General features: G+C 37.9%; 1 protein-coding gene across 1 annotated transcript; it reads left to right on the top strand.

Moving 5' to 3' along the window:
• The first annotated feature begins 116 nt into the window (after nucleotides 1-116).
• On the top strand, nucleotides 117-20,588 carry ARSK (arylsulfatase family, member K). Its single transcript, XM_009884336.1, has 8 exons — nucleotides 117-194; nucleotides 5,000-5,129; nucleotides 7,485-7,644; nucleotides 13,350-13,632; nucleotides 16,767-16,938; nucleotides 18,164-18,388; nucleotides 20,004-20,228; nucleotides 20,314-20,588. The coding sequence occupies exons 1-8, from the start codon at nucleotides 117-119 to the stop codon at nucleotides 20,586-20,588; spliced, it is 1,548 nt and encodes a 515-aa protein (XP_009882638.1).
• Nucleotides 20,589-24,424: the final 3,836 nt, after the last annotated feature.

The raw sequence follows: 24,424 nt of genomic DNA, 5'->3' as shown, positions 1-24,424 counted from the left end.
GCGGGGCTGCCTCGGCGGGGGCATGTCGCCGGTCCTGGCCTGACTGGGACCTCCGAGGATGTGGCAGCGGGGGCTTTCCGTGGCTTTGCCCAGACTACAACCACAGGCTTTCGAAAATGGGGCTGGTTTTTATTCTCCATCGCCTCCGTGAAGTGGACGGCTTTCTTGGGACGATGAGGGCAGGCCTTCACTACGTAACTCTTGTTATTTAAACCAAACTCCTCATTCTTCCCAGGAGCGTGCTCCGTGTTCTCTTCAGGTGCGTTACAGTCGTCAGAAACTTGTGCATAGCCGGTTCCCGTGGTCAGCTGTGGTACCTACAGCCTGTCACTGCAACTGGAGGCAGGTGGGGGCACGCCAGCGGGACTGTGGGGCAGGGCAGCAATTCACAGAGCAGACCTGGTGTGCAAAATCAGCGCTTCTCCAATGGCTTGAAAAGCAAAAAGCAAAGGAAGGTCACTAAACCCTGTGATTCTCACCGTCGTACATCTTAAGAACTTTAGGTCTCCACAATAGATGAAATGAAGAGTTTCTGTGATAACAGGTGAAAATGACTGAGTTAAGATGTTGGGCATATATAGACTTACTCAGGCTTTTGTTAGATATAACAAATACTACAATAAACTTGTCAGGTGACTATCTACAGCTGGAAGGATAAAGGAACAATTGGGTATTTTTTATAAATTTCTAATGGCTTTATTACAGCAATTTATTGATACATTTGTTTTAATCCCCAGACACATAGAAAAGATTTTTTTTTTTTTCCTTCACATAGACTAAGTGTATTTCATTGCTTACAGCTAAAGACAGCACATTTTTTCACCCTTTTCTCACCATGCTTCTATCTGCCTGTTCAGCATACTGGAACAGGTTTTATCAAGGTTTTACTTCGAAGAAAGCCTTGGTTTCTCTGCCTCATCTGAGCTCTCCTTCCTGTTATATCAAACATAAGCTCCATGGTATTACTTCTGAGGACTTTCACATCTCATCCCTTCTCATTTGCTGTTGAGAAATCAGCTTGGCTCCCAATCATCTCAGAATGCCATCCTTGACAGCAGAGGTAAGAGCGCCTGACTTCTTGCCTGCTGCCTGTCATTCCTGGGAGGAATTCTTCTGAAGTATTTGGTAAACATGTATTATCCTTCTTCAAACCCCTTCTTAAAACACATTTGCTATGACTTAAAGCGATAGATCCTTTTTTATTTTCTTTCCTCTGACTGTATTCTTTGTTTATATTATTTTAAGAATATCATCTCTCTTAACATTTCAAAGTAAAATGTGGTTTTGTAGATGAGAATTTTTCTCCAAATTTTTAGCTTTTACTAAAACTATTATTTACCAATAAAATGCCGAATTTATGACAGTTTGGGTTATGGCCAGTTTGTTTCCAGATGCTAGCAGAAGTTGCAGACAAATCTTAGTAAGGCTTTTATATGTCATCCTGTAAACGGGAGGATTCCCATGGCTATCTTAGGGGGATTAGTGAGGTAACCCTTAAAAAATGAAAGACAACACTCCAAATGTTTGTGATGTTCTTTACAAAAACAGTTAGGAACAAGGTGTTGTTTCTGAAAAGTATCGTATTTGTTAGTGCATATGGAGGCGAATATGTTAAAGGAATCATTGTGTTGCATAAGTTTTTTATGAGATGGATTTGAAAGCAGAAATAGATGAACCACTTTGATTTCATTGCTAGTAGAAAAGGAAGAATTGAGTACTGTTGAAACTTAAGGTTTTTCTGGAAAAAAAAAAAAGCTTAAGTCCTGCAGGCTGTTGGAAGGTATGGGCTTTCATGTAAAAGCGTGCCTGCCTTTGTCGCAGGTGATGCTGTCTATGAATGACTCATGCCTGTTTTGTCAAGTGTGACAAAAATTTTCTTTTCAGTGATGCTGGACTGTGTTTAGCCTCCAGAGCAGTGATTTCTTGCTTGAACAGCCAGCCTTCTGCTGTTGTGTCACATCAAGCACTGTGCTTCTCACAGGGCTTGTTGGTGGAATGTGCTAGTAGGCAATTCAGCTCCTAAATTGCTGCTTGAGGTTAACTGAGTGATGACAAGCTTTGCTTGCAATGCAGCTCAAGTTCCTGGGTGAAATGTGCTTTCTTGTGTTACTCAGAATAATTGTATTGCCTCGGGTACTTCAAAGCCCACAAGTCCTACACAGTTCTTGGAGAGCGGATTTCCAGAAATAGCTGTAGAGCTTTCACCTTCTCAGCTTGTTAAAGAAGCTTGCTTCTTTCAGTGAATAGACATGCCACCTGTCTGTCCAGTATCAAAAGAATGAACACTGTGTCTCCAGCTCTTCAAACGAACAGTATCTTTGTTGGAGAAACTTGTGAATATGTTATTGACAGAATGACAAATCAGGCGTGTACTTTCTAAAGGGCACTTTCAGCCCAAAGTTCCTTTCAAGTTCATATTGTAGATTTAAGCGTTATTTCCAGTTTGTCCTACTGAATGCTTGTTCTAGTTGCCATTTGTAATAGCGTACAAAATTAGGTGATCAGTCTTTTACCATATTCTGATCTCCAGTGGCCCGGTGTACTGGGTGGTCATTCACTGCAATGTGGTGCTGGGTTGCCACAGTTAGCTCCCCTGGTGCCAAACAAAGTGCTTCTCTCTACAACGCTGTGTTATCCAATAGCCAATAGTTTTCTGCCAGAAAACAAATGGAGGGAATTGTTTTCTTCTGCATGCCATCCCTGCATTGAACTCTAAAGTGAAGAAAATTACATTATTCTCTGACTATGGACATAGTATATGAGCAGTGGCTGGGTGGCTAGTGAGGTAATGAAGTGCTCATGCTCTAAGGTTAAAATATTTTAAACAGTGTCAGAATAATTTCTAATCTTAAAATATTTCAGTAGATTTCCTACTGTGGAGCACAGTTACACTGGTCTTAACTCTGCTTTCTGGCTTCTTTGTGAAATGGTACAAACTCTTATGATTTGCAGTATTCTGTGTAAATTTTCACTTGGAGGATGAGTGCCTACCACTGGGGAATCGTGGGTAATGGAAGCAGTAGTAACACGGACTGTAATTTCTTCAGGTTTGCTCTCGCTTATCTTTGGTGTTGGTTTTTTTGGTTCTCTCACAAATTATTCCAGAAAATTAAACTAGTAAAACTATAGCGAAAATTCAGAAACAGGTCTGTTAATGTGCAGAAACAGCATAGTATGCAATTGATAGGTAGTCTTACGTTGTCTGATCTGTATTCTTAAGTGCTGAAAACAGAAAGAAACTATTGTTCTTTCCATGTAAGCTTGCCTAATGTCTCATACAGGAGAATATTATGTTAAATACAATGTTTGTTTCAAACAGTTATTTTCAAAACAAATACAATCTTGCAAAAAAATGCTTTTTCTTAATAACTGTAGAGGCTAGCAGTTCTCAGAACCCATGCATCCATCTACCTGTTTTGTTTTAAGCTAATCACATTTTCTGTTATCCTTTGGAGTTTTCACTATGACTCAGATGCCTCAAAAGTGTTTGTACCTGTTTTGAATGTACCATTGTTTAAAGGTAAAATTTCACAGAAGGTAAGGCCTTAGTCCTGCATCCATTGAGACTGTACATGTTCTTTACATTTTGAAGTAGATGATCAAAGGTCTTCATCTGAAGCAGTCATGAAGTTTTTATTAGTTGAATAGAACTATCTATTCAGTATTAAGAGAAGGCAACTCTCATGATTCACTCTTGGTCATATCTCCTGATTTTTGGTTATGAGTCAGCATGAGCAAAGTGGTCATTCAGGTGAATATTTTCCGCTGAAGAGGTAATATCTCACTGAATAATTGTTTTCAAGATTTCTTACCTAGCAAAACTGTTACAGTAAAAGCCACAGTGCAGTTTTGTACTCAATGTCATGTAATGATGACTGTTAGCTTCAGCAGACACCGAGAACCCATTGTGCCAAATGAGGTTTGCTCAATGTGTGGCGTGGAAAGCATTTTTTGTAGGCTGCTGGTGCTGATAGGCTGCATGTGGATTCGAAGAAGTTACTGCAGGGTTACAAGCAATCACATACCAGTTGTTTTGCTATGGTTTCTCATATAGAATCTGTTCTCACTTTAAAATAATTTAAAGTAATTCGGTAGGGTTGTCCATTGCCTATGTATGGGGAGGTAATAGAGGTAAGAATTTGCATTCCAGAATTTATTATGCAAAGGCTCATGTGGTAGTTTGTACGTTGTCTTTGGAACAAATGAGCCAATAGCAGGTGAATTTGTAATTGAAGACAAGTCTCTTCACCAAAGAGCCAACCAGTAAGGCTGTGGCTGAGTTGAGACATCTTACTGAACCAAGGAAAGACATACAAGTAACAGGAGAAGACAGTGAGCTAAAACAGGACAGTCTGCATGAAACCTGGTTTCACATCATCATAATTTTGTACAGTAAAAGTAGAGATTCAAAATTTTGGGTATTTTTAAAGTTACCGATTAAAAACTCTAGCTAAAGAAATAGGTAAAATGAAGGATCAATAAAGTATCAAAAGGGGACAATTGCAGATGGCGCTTCAGTGGGAGCCTCCCTTCTGATCGCTTTTCCAGTCCATAGATTAAAATAAGTTCAAAGAGGTGTGGTGTGAATAAACCTTTAAAAGAGGAAAAGGATGAGTTCTGGTTTCATGGAAATATGTGCCAGTGCACACGTCTGCGTCAGGATTCAAACTGATTCCATTCGTCTTTCACTATGCCTATTATCCCTCTTGAACGTGTCATGCAAGACTGCTGTTGCAAGAATTGGAGCTTAGAATATGTATAGCAACAGAAAAGAGGTAATTTTACTGTGAAGAAGTCCAGTTATCATTTACATTACACTTTTTCACAAGTAATCCATTTTATATTGGTCTAATTAAGCTTCTCAATGCTTTAATTTCTGTACCCGAGTAGAATGGACAATGTTTGAGTAATATATGTTCAAGGTAATAAATCTATGAATTAATGCAGCCAATAGTTTGGGATAATGCTGTTTACATAGTTTTTCTCTGTTTGATTGCAGGATGGACGCTTGACATTTTATCCAGGAAACCAGACTGTGGATTTGCCTTTCATAAATTTTATGAAAAGATACGGCACTGTCTTTCTCAACGCTTATACCAATTCTCCAATTTGTTGTCCTTCCCGTGCAGGTAGGACCGAGCGAAACACCAGATAAATACTTGTGCTTGTCAATTTAGATGTGTGGTAATGATGGGAAATTTGAAAGGTTTTAATTTTGGGGAATTCGTTTTGTTTTTCAGTAAGACTCAATTTTTTTTATGTCTGAATTTATACAGTATTCTCATGTTTGATCTGTTTCTCTTTTCTGTTTCTCATGCTTCTTCCTTTCTTTTTTTTTTTTTTTTTTTCTCTTTTTTCCAGCTATGTGTGAGCTCCCAAATCTTTTTTGCAAACTTCTCTGAAGCTCCAGTATTTTTAAAAAATCTTCAGGATTTGTAGAGAAATTGCCAGTTTGTCTGTGGCAGTGCTGAAGCTGCATTCAGAACTACTCTCCTTTTCCAATACAAAGTTAATAAATCTCTTTACTATTCTCAGTAAAGAGTATTAAATAGTAACAGCTGAACAAATCGGTGGCTGTTAGCACTGCCTTCTAATGACATTTATTCCAAACGTTCTGATAAATACATAATGTATCCTATGGTAGCTTTAATTGAATACTTCAGTATTTTTCTTTACTTGCTGTAGTCATTGTCCTTTGCTCAATTTCACGCTTGCAGAATTTGCCAGGAAGTTAGAAGGAAGGGTTCTTGAGTCGAAGGTTACATATTAAAACATTTCTAGCCTTTTCAATTGTTGCAAAGACCCTCCAGAGGTGATGTAAATGAAAAGCATACATTTCTCTCAAGCATACATTGGAAAAAGCAACCTGTCCTGGCTGCAGCAGGCACAGGCTGTCAAATTTAGTGTTCAGTATTCCATTTATTGATAACCTAGTCCCCTTTTCTGTTTCTCAAAGTCATATTTTAAGTGAGTGAGACTACATTGACGTGCTGACAGTCTTGTTTTCTTTTTCTTGATTTTTGAGTCTTTCAGCCAGTCTTTGTTGCTGAGAACAATAACCTTGTGTTAGGTTATTTAAGAAGTTCTGTGAAAATAGCAACTAGTGTTCCCAGTGAGGAAGAGGCTGCATGATCAATTCAACAATTTGTCAATTCTGTTTAGCATTTTAGGTGGTCACAGAATCACAGAATGGCAGGGGCTGGAAGGGACCTCTGGAGCTTGTCCAGTCCAACCCCCCCGCCAGAGCAGGGTCACCCAGAGCTGGTTGCACTGGGTCACGTCCAGGCGGGTTTTGAATATCTCCAGAGGAGACTCCACAGCCTCTCTGGGCAGCCTGTGCCAGTGCTCTGTCACCCTCAAAGTAAAGAAGTTTTTCCTTATGTTCAGGAGGAATTTCCTGTGTTCTTTTTTCTGCCCGTTGCCCCTTGTCCTGTCGCTGGGCACCACTGAAAAGAGTCTGACCTCATCCTGTTGGCACCTGCCCGTTACATATTACAAACATTGATGAGATCCCCTCTCAGTCTTGTCTTCTCCAGGCTAAACAGCCCCAGGTCTCTCAGCTTTTCCTCATCAGAGAGATGCTCCATTCCCTTAATCGTCTTTGTAGCCCTCCTCTGGATTCTATCTGGTAGTTTCTTGTCTTTCTTGAACTGGGGAGCCCAGAACTGGACACAGTACTCCAAAAACAGAGTCCATCAACATCATCATGACCACTGGTCAGTCATCACAAGTGTAGCTGTGAAACAGTGGGACATCTCTTGTTTAGCCAGTAGCTTGGAGACCTGCAAGGAACTGAGGGTACATCTATTGTGGAGGTGTCAGGGATGATACTGGGAGAGATGGTGGGAAGGAGGACTTTGGGGTTGGAAAAGTAGGAGTATTGCCATGGCATGGGGTTGGGGTTGACACTCTGTTCTTACAGGGTATTTCCATTGCTTATGGAACAGCTTAGCTTCCTTTTAGGACTCTTTCTGACTCTAAATTAGCATTGGGAAGAGTGAACTATTCTCGACAAATTGCAAAGAAACACGGGAATTCACTAACAAAAACTTTCATTATAGTTCCTTTGCAACTCTTCCCTTGGTTTAATTTCTTCTTGGCCTCTTCTTTAATAATTTGGCTTTGTTTCTACAGCTGGTAGTGAAGTAGACCTAAAAAAGATAAAACTGAAGTCGTATAGTATATCTAAAAATAATATCTTTTAATTCCCTCCACAAACATGTTAACTTGAAATTCACATTAAAATCTAACTTCAGTAAGGGGAGATAATGTTCAATAAATCTTGTATTAATGATGAAAAAAAAGATTTGGAAGAGTAATACTTTGTATTCTCTTTGAATCACAATGTGGACATTTTACCCCTAAAATAATGGGAAGATTGATCCCTTCTCAAGTATATTCAACTCAGATTTAGATAGCAAGTACCACTTACTTGTTAAAAACCCTGTCTCTTTTTTTTTCTTCGTTTTTTTTTCCCCCCCCAGCTATGTGGAGTGGTCTTTTCACTCATTTAACAGAATCTTGGAATAACTTTAAAGGTCTAGACCCAGATTATGTAACGTGGATGGATCTCATGGAGAAGCATGGCTACCGCACACAGAAGTATGGGAAATTGGACTATACTTCTGGGCATCATTCAGTAAGGTAATGAGATAGATTCCCCTGCTATGAAATGGACAGGAGTGAATAAATCATGTAATGGCCTGGCAAGTGGTTTCTGTCTCTGATTGAAATGGTACTAGCTTTCATTTAGAAGAAATTGTGCTAGGAACCTGTCAGGGGTCTGTCCTGCAAATTTATACAGAAGGCAGCATATCCCATGCAGATGTACTTTGGCTTTTACCTGTAGCTGGAAGGTGAATATCAAGACTGTGGTTTTGCCCACCGTGAGTGAAGGTTATTCTTGATAATGGGTATGGCTCCCTAAGTGAAATTCAGAAACTGTTCTTGCCTTGAGACTTCCTGGCTTTATTACATCAGCAGTGTAGGAAAAGCAGAACAAAGAAACATATTTGATAATACTTGAATATTAAATCTAGCATCACAAAACATGAGGTGGTCTTTTATTTATTTTTTTTTTGAATGCCATATGTTTTCACAGACTTGTGCTGTACTTCCTATGCTGTAAAGCTTTTTTTTAAAAGAAAATGCCACTAGCATTACAGCAATTTATGAAAAATACTTAAACATTTAGAGACTAACTGCATTATGTTCAAAAAACATAAGCATAATTTGACTAGGACAGTTGGGTCAAAATAGGGTGTCTTCCTTCTGTGTAGTTTTTATGAAAATGCACTATCTCTGATTAATAACAATATCAGTTGTTGAAATAGTAATGAAGAGTAGCATTTTCTTTGATATTAAGCAGGTTCAAGTTACTTAAAATTTCCTCACTTCTGTCACAGAAATGAGCAATCAGAAGTTGAAAGGTCACATTACTGCTTAATAGTATGTTGCCCCTACACACTCCTTTTTATGAACAAAATAATTGATAAATAGTATCCACTTCAGAATACTGCCAAAGTAGTAATCTCCTCTCCGGTTTAAGACTATCAAAAAAGAAAAGAAAGCTTTTTTCCTTTTTTCCATATACCTGTTCTACACAGTTCTACACAGAAGTAAAAGATTATTCAAATACAGACTTACAGCAAAAATGTAATGTTTACTTACTTTACCAGACAGTGTATATATTTGTGTACTACTGACGCTTCTGTCTTCTCTCTGTCTGCAGCTCTTCTTAGTAATTTAGCATCTAACTGTGAACAGATGGGTGTTCTACCCCGGTCTTTTGCTTTGAATTTTTTTTTTCTGAAGACTGCATTATTCTTAAAACTTTTTTTTTTCGCCCCAGTAAGAAACAATTACTTGTACAATGTACTAAAAAGTTATCTGCTATAGTATTATTCTGATTCTTTGTGCTTGCTTGCATGAATATCAGGAAAGTTTCCTCTCTGGCAAGAAACAACTGAACATTAAGATGAATGCTTACAGATGTTTGTATTATTGTAGTGTAGACATGGTTGGTTGTGACTTCTTGAGGCATTCATGCTTTTCAGAAGAGCTTTGTCTTAACAGCATACTGTAAAGTGCCAGTAATAGCCCATTCTTTAAGAAAGCAAAGGGTCGGATTTTGTTCTGTGTAATGCAGCAAGACAAAAACGATTCTGGGGGTGCATCATTCTTAAGCATTTCTAGAATAGATTTTCAGTACATTAAGATTACTCTGAAAAATGAACATTTTCTGCAGTATTATACAGACCCTTACACTTTTCTCCTGAATCACTTCTGAGCAGAGAAAATTCTGTGTTGCCTAAATAGTATATAGTATGCAGTCACCCTGCCCTTCACTGAGATAGAAGAAATGTTTAATAACATTGAAATCTCATTTATCTCTAATCTAAAGTCACTCCATGTTTAAAGAAGAGCAGCTCTAAGTAATTCCAGAAGTTCCTGGCTGTTCATATGATAACTGGAATACAAAGGTGGCACTGAAAAAAAAAGGTTGATTGCATATAAGCATCTGGATTCCACAAGTCTTGCTTTGATTTGCCTGAATTGAAGACCATAGGTGAATTCTGGCTTCAGTACAAAGGCCATCACATGGGGAATGCCAGGCTGAACAACAGATAGTCCTTAGTTCTCAAGTAAATTTTACTGCATAGGAATTAATGCAAAGAAAATCTTAATGTGAGATCATATAGAAGAGGAACATAATTTTTATGTTAGTTAACTTTCTAAGTTGGTAAACCCTGCCAACTAACAGTCTCACACCCACAAATATACTCACAAATACTAAGATTTGTGTTCAAGTAGTAACAGGATTGCTGGCATGTGATAGAGCAAGGGATGCCATCTGATGAGGTCTTTCGTATTTTCCTGTTGATTTGCCATGATGAAATGGCATTTTGCATAGGTATTTCATACTTTTTAGGACTGAAAAGTTGCTATGGTCTGATACTTTGCCTTGAAATTTTGCTTACTTCAGTCTTCAGGAACAGTAGGCAAATAGCCTTTTTGTTTCCTTATTGTGGCTCTTACTGTATTCTGCTTTTCTGTTGGAACAACAGGAAGAGGAACGGCACACAGAGTACACGATGACCTGGTTACCGTCCTGCCATCAGGATGCTGCTGACATGTCATCTGTACAATGCACTTAACAGTGACAGTCCCTTCTTCAATAGTGACCTGTTTTGCTGATGTCATTCATGTCATTGGCTATCAATGCACACCACTGCTTTAACCTTTCTCTTGTACTTATTGTGTCGTGTACTCTCATGTTTGAATGGTTCTGTTGGTTTTGTTCCAGGTGTCTGCAGGTGAGAAATAAATTAAGACAATTCAGGGCTTTGCAAAACTGTAGCAGCACCGGTATCAGTGGAGCTGCAATCATGTGCTCTGATTTTTCTCATTCTGCCATGTATAGATTCATTTACTTTAGTGATAGGGTTCGAGTCTCACAAACAGAAATTATGATGTAACCATATAATCACATCATGGTTCCATAGCTCTTGGTCCTACAAGGTTGAATTTTTAGGCCCTTCAAAGATAACAGGAAAATAATGAAGTCTATGGTGTTGCAGTTTTTAATTATCTTTTGTCCTAGGCCTTTATCGTGCATTTTAACCTGGTGCAAATTTTTGATACATTTTTTTCTAACTTTCCCTTCAGTGAGAATTTGAGATCTGTACTTAACAGGATCAAGCCCTTACTGTTATTTGAATAAGTGTGAGTAGGGCTTGGGAATAAACGAAAACAAACACGTGATTAGCCAGCCTTTCTGTGCCTACACAGGAGGAATTTGAAAATGGCAGTTTACACAGTTTTTAATTAAAAAAATGAATACTGCAAATACAGTTCCTCAGCCAGAGAAAAATGTGCATCTGTGTAGACATCTAAAAACCCTAAGTAGCCAGTTAAGTAATCTATAAATAGTGTAGAAGAGTTACAGTAAAGTTTCCCGTTCATTGTGAAGATAATTAAAATGACCTGCTGTTTTAATTTCTTGTTGAAAAGGAGACTAGCGAGGCGATATAGAACAGTTCAGCTAGGGCAAGATGAGTAGTAGATTCAGTGGAGATCAGATTGTTCCAAAGAAACTGATTTGACAGGACACAGCGGGCAGTATTGCTTCTTTAGAAACTTTTCTTAAGCACATACATTGTTTCTTTAAACAACAAAACTGCTACAGCTGCCTGATCGCATACTTACCTAATAAAAAAAAGAATTATTAACTTTTCTACTGCAACCTTTCAGTTGTATGACATACATTGATTTTTCTTTGTGCTAACCTACTGCAAATAGTGCATTGCTAATGCAAGTCATATCTGTAAAGAAGGAAATTTACATATCTTAAAAATGAAAATACTTAGTGAAATATACTACGTATCCATTTGAATGTGACTTACTCATAAGATAATTATACGTGGCTGTGAATCAATGATATTTGAGGAAAATGACTTCTAGGAAGTGCATACAAAGAAATACATACTGAGAGAAAGAGATGGATCTTTAGCCTCCAGACTGTTGAATATGTGAAGCCTCTGCTTCCTGTCAAAAAGACTCTTATGTGTCCTTTGGAATGTTGGTGGCCATCTTCACTTAACATTTAAAACAGATGCACTTACTTACTGTCATGGAATTACTTTCACTTAGGTTAGCAATGATGGTAGTTCGTTAAGCTTTATCATCAATCTTACATTGTTGTATTCCCATCCTTTATTGGCTTTTTTTCCATTGTGTGTGTTTTAGAATCATTGGAGTACTATCCGCTAGCAAATGAGGTATGATCCCCCTTCATTCCAATTGAAAGTGTTGAAAATTGGAAATAACTTCTGAAGCTTTTGAATAATTATTTGTCACATACTTGTTCTTTCCTTTTAAATTCAAGGATTGAATTTAGTATTGCCCTCTTTCAGCTCTCCGCCTGGCCTTTTGAAGTTTCTTATCTTGGCATATCTTTTTTCTGCTCTTCTGCCTGAGGATTAGTTTTCCTCTTGGATGTGTCAGAACATCTCCTGTGTTGCTCCAGAATGTGGAAGGGATCTGAAGTGGAGGGTTTGGGGGAGGAAAGACTAGGTTTGGGGGTTTTGTTTTTATTTTTTAACTTGATCCTAACCTTAGTCTGATCGGATAGTCAGACTGGCCTATAGCCTATGTAATAATTTTTTCTATATAAGTCAGTATTACGACATTAGATGCAATTTGACACATGCATCCACACACCCACCCCTTTACCATCATTTCATTTTAATGTTTAAAAAATGTGATTCCTCTGTAGGCCATCTAGCTTCCTTAATTTGTTCTACAGAATTTGTTGAAGTCAGTTTACCTTGAAAGTGTGAGCTTAAACAAGGAGTTAAAAATGTCATTACAGATAATTCTGAATAGTTTTTCTGGAGGTTAAAAGTGCGCTGGTAAAATTCCTGTGGGGGCAAAACTGGTTAGATGTTCTTTAAACAATAATAATGATGTGTTTTGATGAAAGTACATGATCAAACCTTGAGCAGTTTCATATTTTCTTTTATAATTTCTTTTGTTATATTGAAATTGCTGTGAGCAAAAAGTAGTCAAGTTCTTAAATGGGCTGTTTCCTTCCAACCCTTTTTTATGGCAGTTGTGGTGTCATTCATGCTGACCAAGAAACAAGGACATTCACAGCTCAGATTTCGCAGTGTTTTAGAGAGGCAACAATCGTTATGATATTAGAAAACCTGTTCGAAAAATATTTTATCATTAAAACGTTGTCTTTATTTTCCCCCTTCTTGCTTTCTCCCTACACCCTTCTACTCCATTATTCCCTTTTCTTGATAGGATTTATTAACTACATGAAAAGCAATTGTACAAGATAAATCGCTCTTACAGAGTTTTGTCGTAAGTAATAGTGTTTAAAAATGTGGTAATAGTACACTCCAAAATCAGAACTTTGCTTCTAAAGGCAGGCTCTCCAGGCAAGTTATCTCCTACAGGACTTTTTCAAATAACAAAAATCTAAGGCCCTCTTTACCAGAGATACAGTATGTGAATCCATGCCAGAATGGGGAGCAGCGTCAACAAGATGGAGGTGTTATTTCTAAATGTTATTTTGTAGAGGTGAGAAGAACCATTCTGACATGAAGTTACAATAAATAAGAAAGAAGAAGCAGAAAAAAAAATGGTTAAAGGTTTGAGTGTAAAATAGATGCGCAATAGCTATTGATCGATTGAATAACAATTCTCCTTTATGTAGAAATTACAAACAGATTGCAGCTACAAATACAGGAAATTTTCAGGAATTCTTAACTCTTTTCACTTGGAGGAAAAGTGAAGAAAATATTTTCCACAGAGTATGTATCTTGTGTGTGTATTTTCAGTAACCGTGTAGAAGCCTGGACTAGGGATGTTGACTTCCTGCTCCGACAAGAAGGGAGACCAGTGGTAAATCTTACTGGTGATAGGACACATGTGAGAGTGATGGAAGCAGATTGGCGGAATACTGATAAAGCAGTAAATTGGATAAAGGAAGAAGCTATTAACCTTACTCAACCATTTGTTCTTTACTTGGGACTGAATTTACCACACCCATATCCATCACCCTATACGGGAGAAAATTATGGATCCTCTACATTTTTGACTTCTCCCTATTGGCTTGAAAAGGTATGTGAAGGTGAAATTTAAATATAAACTTGTTTATAACTGTATTTATTATGAACAGTATTTTATTACTCGTGGTTTTTCAAGTCAGAACCAGTTTTGATATTTCAGTACACAGTAAGAAAGTACTTGGATGAGATGTTAGATTTCTGATTTAAGGCTAAGCAAATAGAAATGAAGAATTTTTCTCTGTTGTAGGAAAGGGTTGTTAGCAGTAGTCACTGAATCAATAAAGGAATTTGGAGTTCAGTGGCTAGAAACATATTAAATTGAGAATGAAATTGTTCCTATACTTAGCTGTAATTGTTTTTTTCAGTAATGGTCTGAAGTTCATTGTTTATAACAATCTGTATTGTGCTTGTTATAAATGAAGCTATATGTAGTCATTCTGTCTGCGTTTTATAGTGAGAGATTGACTTTTCCTACAACATGAACCTAGAACAAGAAGCAGTAAGGCACAGCAGAAGTCTCTCTTTGCTGTTAACTTTTTTCCATGCTACTGTAGTTTTCCAATGTTTTTAGAATGCAGTAAAGTCCCATTATGTTCATATGTGGGAAGCTAGCAGATAGCACTCTGTCCCAAAGAAGTAGTAAATATTTTTGTTCTCTCTTGTGTGACCTCCAGGTGCCATTATCTGTCGTAAAAATATAAATGGGTCACAACAGCATAAAGGCATTAAGATTCTCTGCAGCTGAAGAACTGAGAAATAGATTTGAAAAGACTTTATATTTATTTAAAACCAAAAAAAAACCACGAACCCATACAGAATTTATATAACTCATTTGGCCTTTTCTGCTGGGGAACTGCAAAATCTGTTTACCTAGATGCAACAAAAATACAAAGACTTAGAAAAAAGGATATACAAATTAAGGTTGAGAGATGTGAATTTCTGTGTATTATTGAGGGTTGTGGGTTCTTTTCTTCTAGCAATGGTGAGAAGTCTGTGGGGAGGGGAAGGGCGTCAGGGAAAAAAGCCTTCATTTGCAAAAAGCAAGTTGTAGTTTGGATAGTAAGGAAAATTTTCTAGGTGCTAATTGGTAGGTTAGACATGTCTTGGGTTAGACATGTCTTGGGAGTGGCAGTACCTCTATAACACTTCTGAGAAATTTTTGTCATCCTTAATCCAGTTAGAGTACTTAAACTCTGTAGTTTGCTGAGGTACTTTCCCCCACTACATGCACATACTCAGTTGTGTGAACCATGTATTACCATTTATTGATCATTGGCTGATGCTTCTGGAATGTATCTATGTTTTGGCAATGGAAGAAGGCGTCTTTGAAAATGACAGAGCTCAATCTCATGAAGAAGTTAGAGTGCATAGATGAAGAACTTGAATTAAATTACGTGTTTAATATGGAGCTGGTACAGAATGGAGTATCAACGTGGTATGTTTATGAAACTGTGTTGCTAAGCAGATGGTCCCCTGTGTTTTTTACAAGCTGGCACCTTTTCAGGGCATGTGACTTCTTTCCTAGCTGTGAATTAACACAGACAGGCAAAGGGTTTATGACTTTGTGACTGCTTAAAACTAGGTTGTAGTCCTGTAGAAAAGGGTTCAGTCTTCTGATGAATCATGGATGGAGATGGACACTTTTTGCTCCCATTATATCTTAATCAACTAACAAATAACCATTTGAGGAGTCTAAAACGTGACTTTATGAAGCCAAGGGCCTTCAGCAATAGGAAGATCACTGAAGCAGTTGTTTGCTGTTGTTTTATCTTCCATGACTTCTTCCTGCAGCTTATTTTTCTATAGGGCCTAAGGAAACTTAGGGTTTAGTATGTCTGACTATTACAAAGCCAGGGTTTATCCCTATTTTACGGGCACTTCAACTATTGCTGTCTTACCAACTGTTTAGATGACTTAATACATCTTCTGGATAACTCAGAATATGAACTGTTGAGGGAGGTGGAGCTTTGTGGGTACTGGAACTCATGGCTGTAACAGCACTGGTGGTCAAAGATGCCATGTGCTCGAGAGGCAGAGTCTATGCTAGTAGCTCCCCAGACAGCTCTTAGTTATCCATGCCAGGATATATATATCAGTAAACAGAGATGTAGTACTTCTAGGGAAGTACTGCTTTTGTGCTGCATGAATCCCCGAAGCGTCTCAGTTATTTTGTCAGGAACCAGGGCGGCCCATGTCTGGGGCCAGCCCAGGCGTGGATCTGTGGCTGCAGCCCTGGGAACGTGCTGCTGCACAGGCGCTGGAGTTGTGCCATAATCTAGGCCTCAGCTTTGTTTGTTAGAGAAGATTTGCAGAGGTAAATGAGAGCAACACCTGTGGTTTTATTTAATAACTTAAGTTTTCCACACTGAGATTGCATCTTCTCTGCTTTGTGGTAATTTGTGCTTTAAGTCTGCCATATAGAGGTAATTAACTCTGTTAAATGCAGCACTTAAGGGAATGCTTACAAGTATGACAGCCTTGGCTAAATGTATATGTCAAACCTTGAGGCTCTAAAGCTGGTACTGCAGCACACAGTATCTGTGAGCATGCCAATTTGAATACGCAAATCTAGCATTATTTGTAATTGATTGGCTCCTACATTTTAGTTTCAAACTGATCTTACACTTCTTTATAACTAAATGGATTGACATCTGTGGAAACAAATAAAAAAGTAGTAGAAAATTTGACTTCTTTTTATCAAGATGTCAAGGCTTGTCATCCACTGTCCTGGAGACCTTCCCAGACTAAGTAAATTTCCGTGTTGTTTAGTAGGCTCACATAACACCTGATCGTTTTGATACGTATGGTTTATAGTTATTCTATAGTTAATGAGACACTATGCCAAGACTTCTGTACTTACTCTAGAGTACAGTTCTAGAAGATTGTTCTGTGGTATCTCTCTTAAAAAAAATATATATCAGCTGGTAAAGCATATATTTCTGGCTCCTAGCCTTAGTTTCTAGCTGATTTTTATAGCGCTCTCTCGAAATGACTTGATACCTGTGGAAGCAGAGGGGATGTATGGAGGAGTTAGCAGCACCATGTAACAGATCAGCAGCTGGTGTTTCCTGGACCACAAATTGAGAACTGTGAATTTATGCTAAGAAGTTTTAAATTAAATCTGTTTAAAAAAAAAAAAAAATTAATTCAGTTGCTAAAGTAATGTTAATTTCCTCTTATTTTTAGGTAACTTACGAAGCTATTAAAATACCAAAGTGGTCGTCTCTTTCAGAGATGCATCCAGTAGACTATTACTCATCTTACACCAAGAATTGCACAGGAGAGTTTACAAAGCAAGAAGTAAGAAGTATTAGAGCATTTTATTATGCTATGTGTGCAGAGACAGATGCCATGCTGGGTAGGTAATGTTTCATTATACAGTGAATTTTCTTGTTCTTTTTTAAGAAAGTGCTGATAGGGCTGATCTTCTGGGGAAAAAAAAAAAAAAAAAACCAAAACACAGTTCAGATTTGGGAGTAAATCACTTGGATGCATGTTGCTTCATCAGTCTATATGATAAATACCTGCATAGCTTTTAAGGCTATTGCATGGTGAATTCAGAGCACTCTGAAAAGTAATCACAACCAGCAGTCAGAGACTCTGTGAAGGCCCAGTAACTGCAGCATAATATTGCTTAACCCGTGTACAAGAGGAAATAAATACTTTTTAAGTGCTAACTGAAATAATGGAAACAATTGTGAAGGGGACAGACCAGCAAAGCAAGGCTGGAAGGACAGATAAATTTTATGGCACAAGCAGTTTTCTTGGAGATTGATTTCAAATGCATAGGCTGGATGACAGCTATTACACATAGACTAAACAGTAAAGTTACCTTTGAAGTCTCCCTTAGCAGCATATTATTGAAAGTTAAGAAGAAGAAGAAAAAAATAATTAGGCATTCAGAATTCTTCTTAGTTTGCAACAAGGTCTACCTAGAGAAAAATTATAATGCAAATTGGTCTTCATTTACAGTATTTTATTTCTTAATTTGAAAAGTGCCCATGAAACAACAAGAATTTCCTTGCATTCTAATGTGAAATTAACTAGTCTGTTTAAGCAAGTATCATTTTAGTGTTTTAACACTAAAGATGCACAAGTACTTTGCTTTGTTTCTGACTTCATTGATCTTGCCTGTCTTTGTTGCACAAATGTATGCCCACGGATGTCGTGTGAGGATATAGGCACAGGAAGGAGAAACTTCCACTTATTATGTGTGAGGAATGTAGTGTCAGGGCTTCTGCTGTCCTATTTTACTGCTGTTGAAGTAAATGATAGTAGTTATGCCAGAAAGTAAACAAAAGTGATGACAGCAAAAATGCAGCTTGTCCTGTGGTGCCTCCTTGCCATTTTGATGGTTGTTGTTCAGTGCCCTCCGTGCTTCATTGGGAGCCAGACCCCTACAACTCATTGATGACTGTACGTTATTCTGGGCTGGACACTTTGGGTTCTGCCTTCTGTGGCAGAGAGAGGAGTTTCCAATCATCCATCTAGGATTCCGTGGGGTTTGCATGCTGCTTTACAGGTACTGAAGTTGGAAGGCATATTTTGAATGTATCTTCTTCAGTATCTTTTTCTCGTTGCAGGTGAGGTGATTTCAGCTCTGAGAGATACTGGGCTTCTTAAAAAAACGATTGTTATATTCACTGCAGATCATGGGGAACTTGCCATGGAACACCGGCAGTTCTATAAAATGAGCATGTATGAAGGAAGTTCCCATGTTCCTCTTTTAGTTATGGGGCCAGGCATAGAAAAGCAGCAGCAAGTACCAAACATGGTATCTCTCGTGGATATATATCCTACTATGCTTGGTAAGTTAAGTAATTTCAAATGAATTTTTTTTCCCAGTTACTATTATAAATATACATTTGTATGATAGTCAAAATTCCATCTGCACTTTGTGAGGCAATGTAGTAACACAACAGGAGATAACAATTTATAAGGGGATCATACATGCAGACTTAATACAAAATGCAAAAATTTATGTAAAAATTAAATAAAAGAGCTGATGATGTTCCTTATTACTGGTAATGTCATCAACACAATTACAGTGAATGATTATATATAGGACTATTTGTTTTTTATCACCCTTTTATTTTTTTATAACAATCACATGCATTTTAGATATGAATAATCCTTGCTGGCCTTCATACCTAACAGTTTACTATAGAAATTACAGTGTAAATGCATCCAGAGGTGAGATTAAACCTGAAAGGATGGCAGCTTCATTATCTTGTCAAAGGAATGTCCTTTATGAAAGGTTACATGGAAGAAACGTCATAAAGACTTTGTATAGGAAATGTATAATTGATCTGGACAAGCATAATAAGATAATGGATATCCATTCTTACCTTCTTGGGTATGGAAATACTCATTACAGGGCAGAGAATCAAATAAAAAGGACTGACATCACATTGCTTAGACACAAATGGAAATTATTTTAAAGAGTGAAGTTTTGCAGAGATACCTGTGATAAATTGTGCAAAAGGTGAATCTCATTGGAACCGAACATTAGGTGAAATTGCCATTCTAAGCTTTATCTGGGATCTTTTAGGCTACTGATCAGAAAGTTGTTCTTTTTGAGGCAGCCTGCAAAGCTTGCTCTTTAAGAAGTGTCCCATGTACAGTGCAATTGCCCGAGACAACGTGGGGCAGTAGATAAAGCTGTACTTCTGTCAGTAAAAGCCAGTGAAAAATCCTTTTCCATGTTGTTTTAAGTTGATTTTCTAAAACCCCAACAAGATACATTTATCTCTTCTCAAAACTTTTGAACCACTTTTCCAGTTGAAAATAGGATATAATCTGAGCAGGTTTCTCTTCCAGTTTCAGATACGAAATCTTTTATATATATCTCTAAAGTAATCTGTTTTAGATGTGGTTCTTGCATAACTTATGGTATCATATGTAAAGATAAAGAGCTTAGCACTGTTATTATCAAAGAAGTGAATGGTTAGGCCATGTTGGATATGGAGCTTTTAGAGTCCTTTCATGCTATGACAATCTCTTTCTCCTGCCTGATGTGATCAGAGCAGAAGGGGAGGGCATAAAACCATGATTAAAAATAAAAAAGCACCACCCATCACTCAAGGCTATCATGACCGGTTTTAGCAAACATTTGTTAAAGATGGACGTAGACATAGCTGATACTGCTTTTGATCAAGATCGTGGGCAGCTGACCTTGGAAAGTTCCTTAAGGTTGTTTTTTATTATTTATTTTGGGGTTCCTGTGTTCTACACATAATAATTAGGAAGAGAATAATTAGGAAATTAGGAGAATAATTAGGAATAATTAGGAGAATAATTAGGAATGCCTGTTTTATTATTGTAATAAAATTCACGTTCAGAGACACCTGTAGCATTACGTTAGGCTTTTTTAATCACGGTAGCTGCAGTAGTAGCACTTTGACTTTGTTTATCTTTGCTTAGATATAGCAAGAATTCCTGTCCCACAAAACCTTAGTGGATATTCTCTTATGCCGCTGCTACGTGGAAAGGCTGAAAACAAAGTCTCACCCAGAGGGCCTCGGCCCTTGTGGGTGTTGAGCGAGTTCCACGGATGCAATGTGAATTCTTCCACGTACATGCTTCGAACTGGCAAATGGAAATATATCGCGTACTCAGATGGCCGTTCAGTCCTTCCACAGCTGTTTGGTATGTTACAACTTTTATGTCCTCGCTGACTGAATAATTCACTTAAATGCAAATTGGCTCATAACTGATGTTTTGTTTGTTCCAGACCTTTCTGATGATCCAGATGAGCTAACAAACGTTGCCGTAAAATTCCCAGTAATTGTACATTCCTTGGACAAAATACTTCGCTCCATAGTAAATTACCCAAAGGTTTCTTCTTCTGTTCATGAGTATAACAAAAGACAGTTTATGAGTTGGAAACAAAGTTTGGGTCAGAATTACTCAAATGTTATTGCCAACCTTAGGTGGCATCAAGACTGGTTAAAGGAACCAAAAAAATACGAGAATGCAATTGACAAGTGGCTTAGTCGAAATGAGTAAATAAAAACAACCTGGGTTTCCTATGACTGAGGATAGGAAAACATCCTGCGTGTGTAATATTATGCTGTCTTTCAAGTGTTACTGTCTTATATAAGCTGTTGAAAACCAAGATGCCTGAACTATTACTGCTTTGTGTTAGAAAGCCAAAAGCATTATATAAAAGTAGCCAGCACAACAAATCTAGATTTTTCTATTTTATAATTCTGTAACACTTAAGTATACATAGGAAGGATACTACATAACTACTGACCCTCGGTATGGAATGTTTAGCTGGTTGCAAAAGTGCAGAGTATTAAGCATTAGAACTCAACAGTAATTTCCATTTCTAAGAAGAGGCTAAAGCAAGGGTTATAGAGTCAGTGTACCGTCGTGAAATGTGCTGGAGCCCACTTCCCATCAGGATGGATTTTAAGTCCACAATGAATACACATTCATCCACCTTAGAGAAGCTATAGTACTTAAAATATAATTAAAAAGTTAACAACTGGCATTGGTCTGAACATAGATGCAGTTTGTTCAGGTACTTACTACATCAGCATTCCTTTTTCATATGTGATTCCCTCTCCATCTTTTCAAGATCTGCCTTCTAATCTTTTGCTTTTGGATCTGGTACTTACCACTCCTTGGTGTTTAAAATTTCATAATATGCATAGGCTACTAATCAAGCATGTGTGCAAGTAAAGAGGAATCTGGTCTCTGGTCACTGTTGGAAATTAAAATAAACAAACCAAACCAGAGCCCTCTGACCAAACCTGTGAGTAGAGCAGTCCTCTGGAAAGTGGTAGTGTGATTTGCATAGCATAAGATGAAAACTGCTCAAATAGATCTCCATTATGCAGTTAGATTCTGTAGGTAAATGTTTTAATGTGCATCAACAAGTGGAAACTGGAACCAGTGATGCACACAGAAGGGATGCAATTGACATTTGCAGAAAAAGTTAACATAAAAATACTGCTTTACATTTTTCCAGGGATGTGATTAAAAAAAGCAAAGCAGTTTTGGAAGAAGGTAAGGTTTAGCTAGTAACTCTTCTGCTTACGGAAAAATGTTGTTTTAGCAGCACTTAGGTTTGCTTATTCTTGATCACAATAGTTGCTGCTATAGTAACAATTCAGAATGACATTATACTTCATACCTACATGCTTTCTGGAAGCTGTTACACAGTGGTAGCAGTAACCTAGTAAAATTAAACATGAAAAATACATGTCTTTTCTGATGGCTAAGGACTCTACATGCATTTCATAAACCACTTGCCACACTAGAATTAGGTATATATTTATGAATAATTTAGCTGTAAAATTCCCAGTACATTGTACATTCCTTGGACAAAATACTCCAGTTTATTTTTTTGTGTGTTCATAGAACATTAAGGCTAACCTTACACTACTTACTGCTACAGTAGCATTTTTTTTTCTTTTCTGTGAGGGCAAGGAACAAATTAATAGTTAAAGTAAATGTTCAAACACTGTAGCATGTCATTGCAAGTCTTGCTAAAATGAGTTCAGATAATGATGAAATAATTTCAACAAAAAACATGTCTTAGTAGTGCAATGTTAAATGGCTGCATAAGAAGAGAAAATAAATACATCCATATGAAGGCTCATTTAGGAGGGAAACGAATAAATAATTGATCACTTTCCAGAGGTCTGGACAGAACGCAGTACACTGTACAGAATATAGCAAAATAAAATTACGGTGGACTGGATGTGTTTTGTGTTTTAAAGAAAATGTTTAAAGAAATTACTAGAAAATGGTTAAAGAATTTACTAAAATGTGTATTTTGTCATTTCTGTGGACAGTGCTTTCTTTAACGACACAAGCTTTTAAGATGTACTTCCACTAAGTGTTAGGGTTACCAAAGTGCAGTTTGTCATACTCTGCGAACGGGAAAAACAAATTGGGAAAACAAACTTCTCACAGTAACTCCTTGCAACAAGTTTGCGTGTCACAGGCTGTCCAAAGAAGCCCAGGGCAGGGAGGCAGGTTTCCAGACAATGCCGGAAGCCCCAGGGATGTGCCGGCACGCAAAGCGGAGCTGGGATGTCGGGAGGTAGGGACGCTCCCTCGCAAGGCAGTTCAGTAGCGGGCTGGGATCAGAGCCTACGTCAGCATGTCTAATTAGTACTTCTTTATGTATCTGGTCTCCTTAATAGGCTTATTGAAAAATGCTTTGTTAAAAGCAAAACTTTGACTTTTGCAAGTTATCTGTGTGAGTGAACCTTTGTTCTGAGGAGTTAAGAGTGAAGGCAAAAGCCAGCTAATGCCTCCCTGCCTCTGTTTGCAATAAACAGTCAACCTGTGTTGGTACAGAACGGAGCTAATTTAAGTCTAAACCAGATACATTTAACAATGTGGTCATATTCAGTTACCCTGTCTTAGTTATGCTCATACATCGGCATTATTGTAACAGGAATCAAATGAAGTTTACAACATGCAAGGTTGGCAAGCTAAGAAAGGGGAAAAAAAATCTGGGTTTTGATCATACTGAATGAATTACATGGTATTAACATTGGAGAGAGAGGGAGAAGGAAGGCTGGAGTGCCGACAGGTTCAAGCGTATTTATTAGATGTAGACAGGTCAACACAGCCTCAGGAGGTTTACCTGAGACTACCAAGAGCGTTGGCCTGATCAGCTTCTGAACCTTTCTTTTATCTTCAAGTGCTTACAAAGGCAGGAGAGGTACCGCTGTGCTGATGAACAAAAATGGGAATTATTTTTGTAAACACAAGGTCCCAGTGGTCACTGGAGAGGTGATGCACTGCCAATGTCAATTTGCCAGCAAATCACATGGAAGTAATAATCCGCTGCCACTGTCAGGAAAGCCAGCCTAGTCAGTAGGAAAAAATTGGGAAATCCAGGCTTTGAATGCACCTGGGCAACAACCCATCTGATTTTATTTTAAGCAAGCGATGGAAACAGAGTCTAGATAAAATTACTGTAAGTTACGTTTGCAACTGGCTAAAATCAAACTCAGTAGTAGATGCCAAAACCTAAAAACTGGGAAGGCAGATCAAATAAAGGCTACAAAAATCTGATGTGGTAGCGTTTGGTGCTTTTTAATAAGTCAGTTGAATGCAGGAGTAGGCACTTTTTTCTTATTAAACATGAGAAAATGTACCTTGGGAGAGCTGTCGGCACTTCTGAGGATAGCCTAAAATTCAAAATAGTGTTGATTAGCTGGAAAAATGATCTGAAATCAATCAGATAAAAGTCATGATGGATTAGTTAAAGGTCAGAATAAAAACAAAGGGGAAAAATACTAAAACAGTGAACAACTGCCTAGGCTGCGATTTTGCAGTAAAAAAAGCCCCACACGCCTGGAGATTTTTGAGATCCAGAAGCAGAGTATGAATCAACAGCATGATGCGGTGACGAAGGAAACGAGTGATGTTTGAGGGTGGTTAAAGGAGTGTTGTATGTAAGACACAAAAAGCAAGTATTTTATTCTTCTCAACTCTAGTGAATCCTCAGAGTATTGTCTCCCCTTCATGGCTTTGATTTTTAAGAAGGACGTAAACAGATCAGAGGATTCAGAGGAAAATAATATAAATAAGTGTCTTGTGAGTCACGTTGGGTTTATTTCAGCCATCAGAGAAACCCTGACAAGTCTTCAACTATGAATAAGGCTCATGTAAGAGCCCGGCAAGCGCTGCCACTGAGGATGGAAAAATAAATGTCTGTTTTTCAGGCAGTGCTGTTCTCATGAGCTATTTGGAGAAAAAAAAAAAAAATTGACCACCTGTAAGTGGTGAAACATTAAAACAGCCTGCCAAGAGAACACTACAGAAAAGAGAGAGGTGTAGAGAAAAGGTTTTTGGACAGGTTGGTGCGAGGC

This window comes from Charadrius vociferus, unplaced genomic scaffold, assembly GCF_000708025.1.
Source record: "Charadrius vociferus isolate BGI_N301 unplaced genomic scaffold, ASM70802v2 scaffold744, whole genome shotgun sequence".
Lineage (NCBI taxonomy): Eukaryota > Metazoa > Chordata > Aves > Charadriiformes > Charadriidae > Charadrius > Charadrius vociferus.
This window is presented reverse-complemented; position numbering and strand designations above follow the sequence as displayed.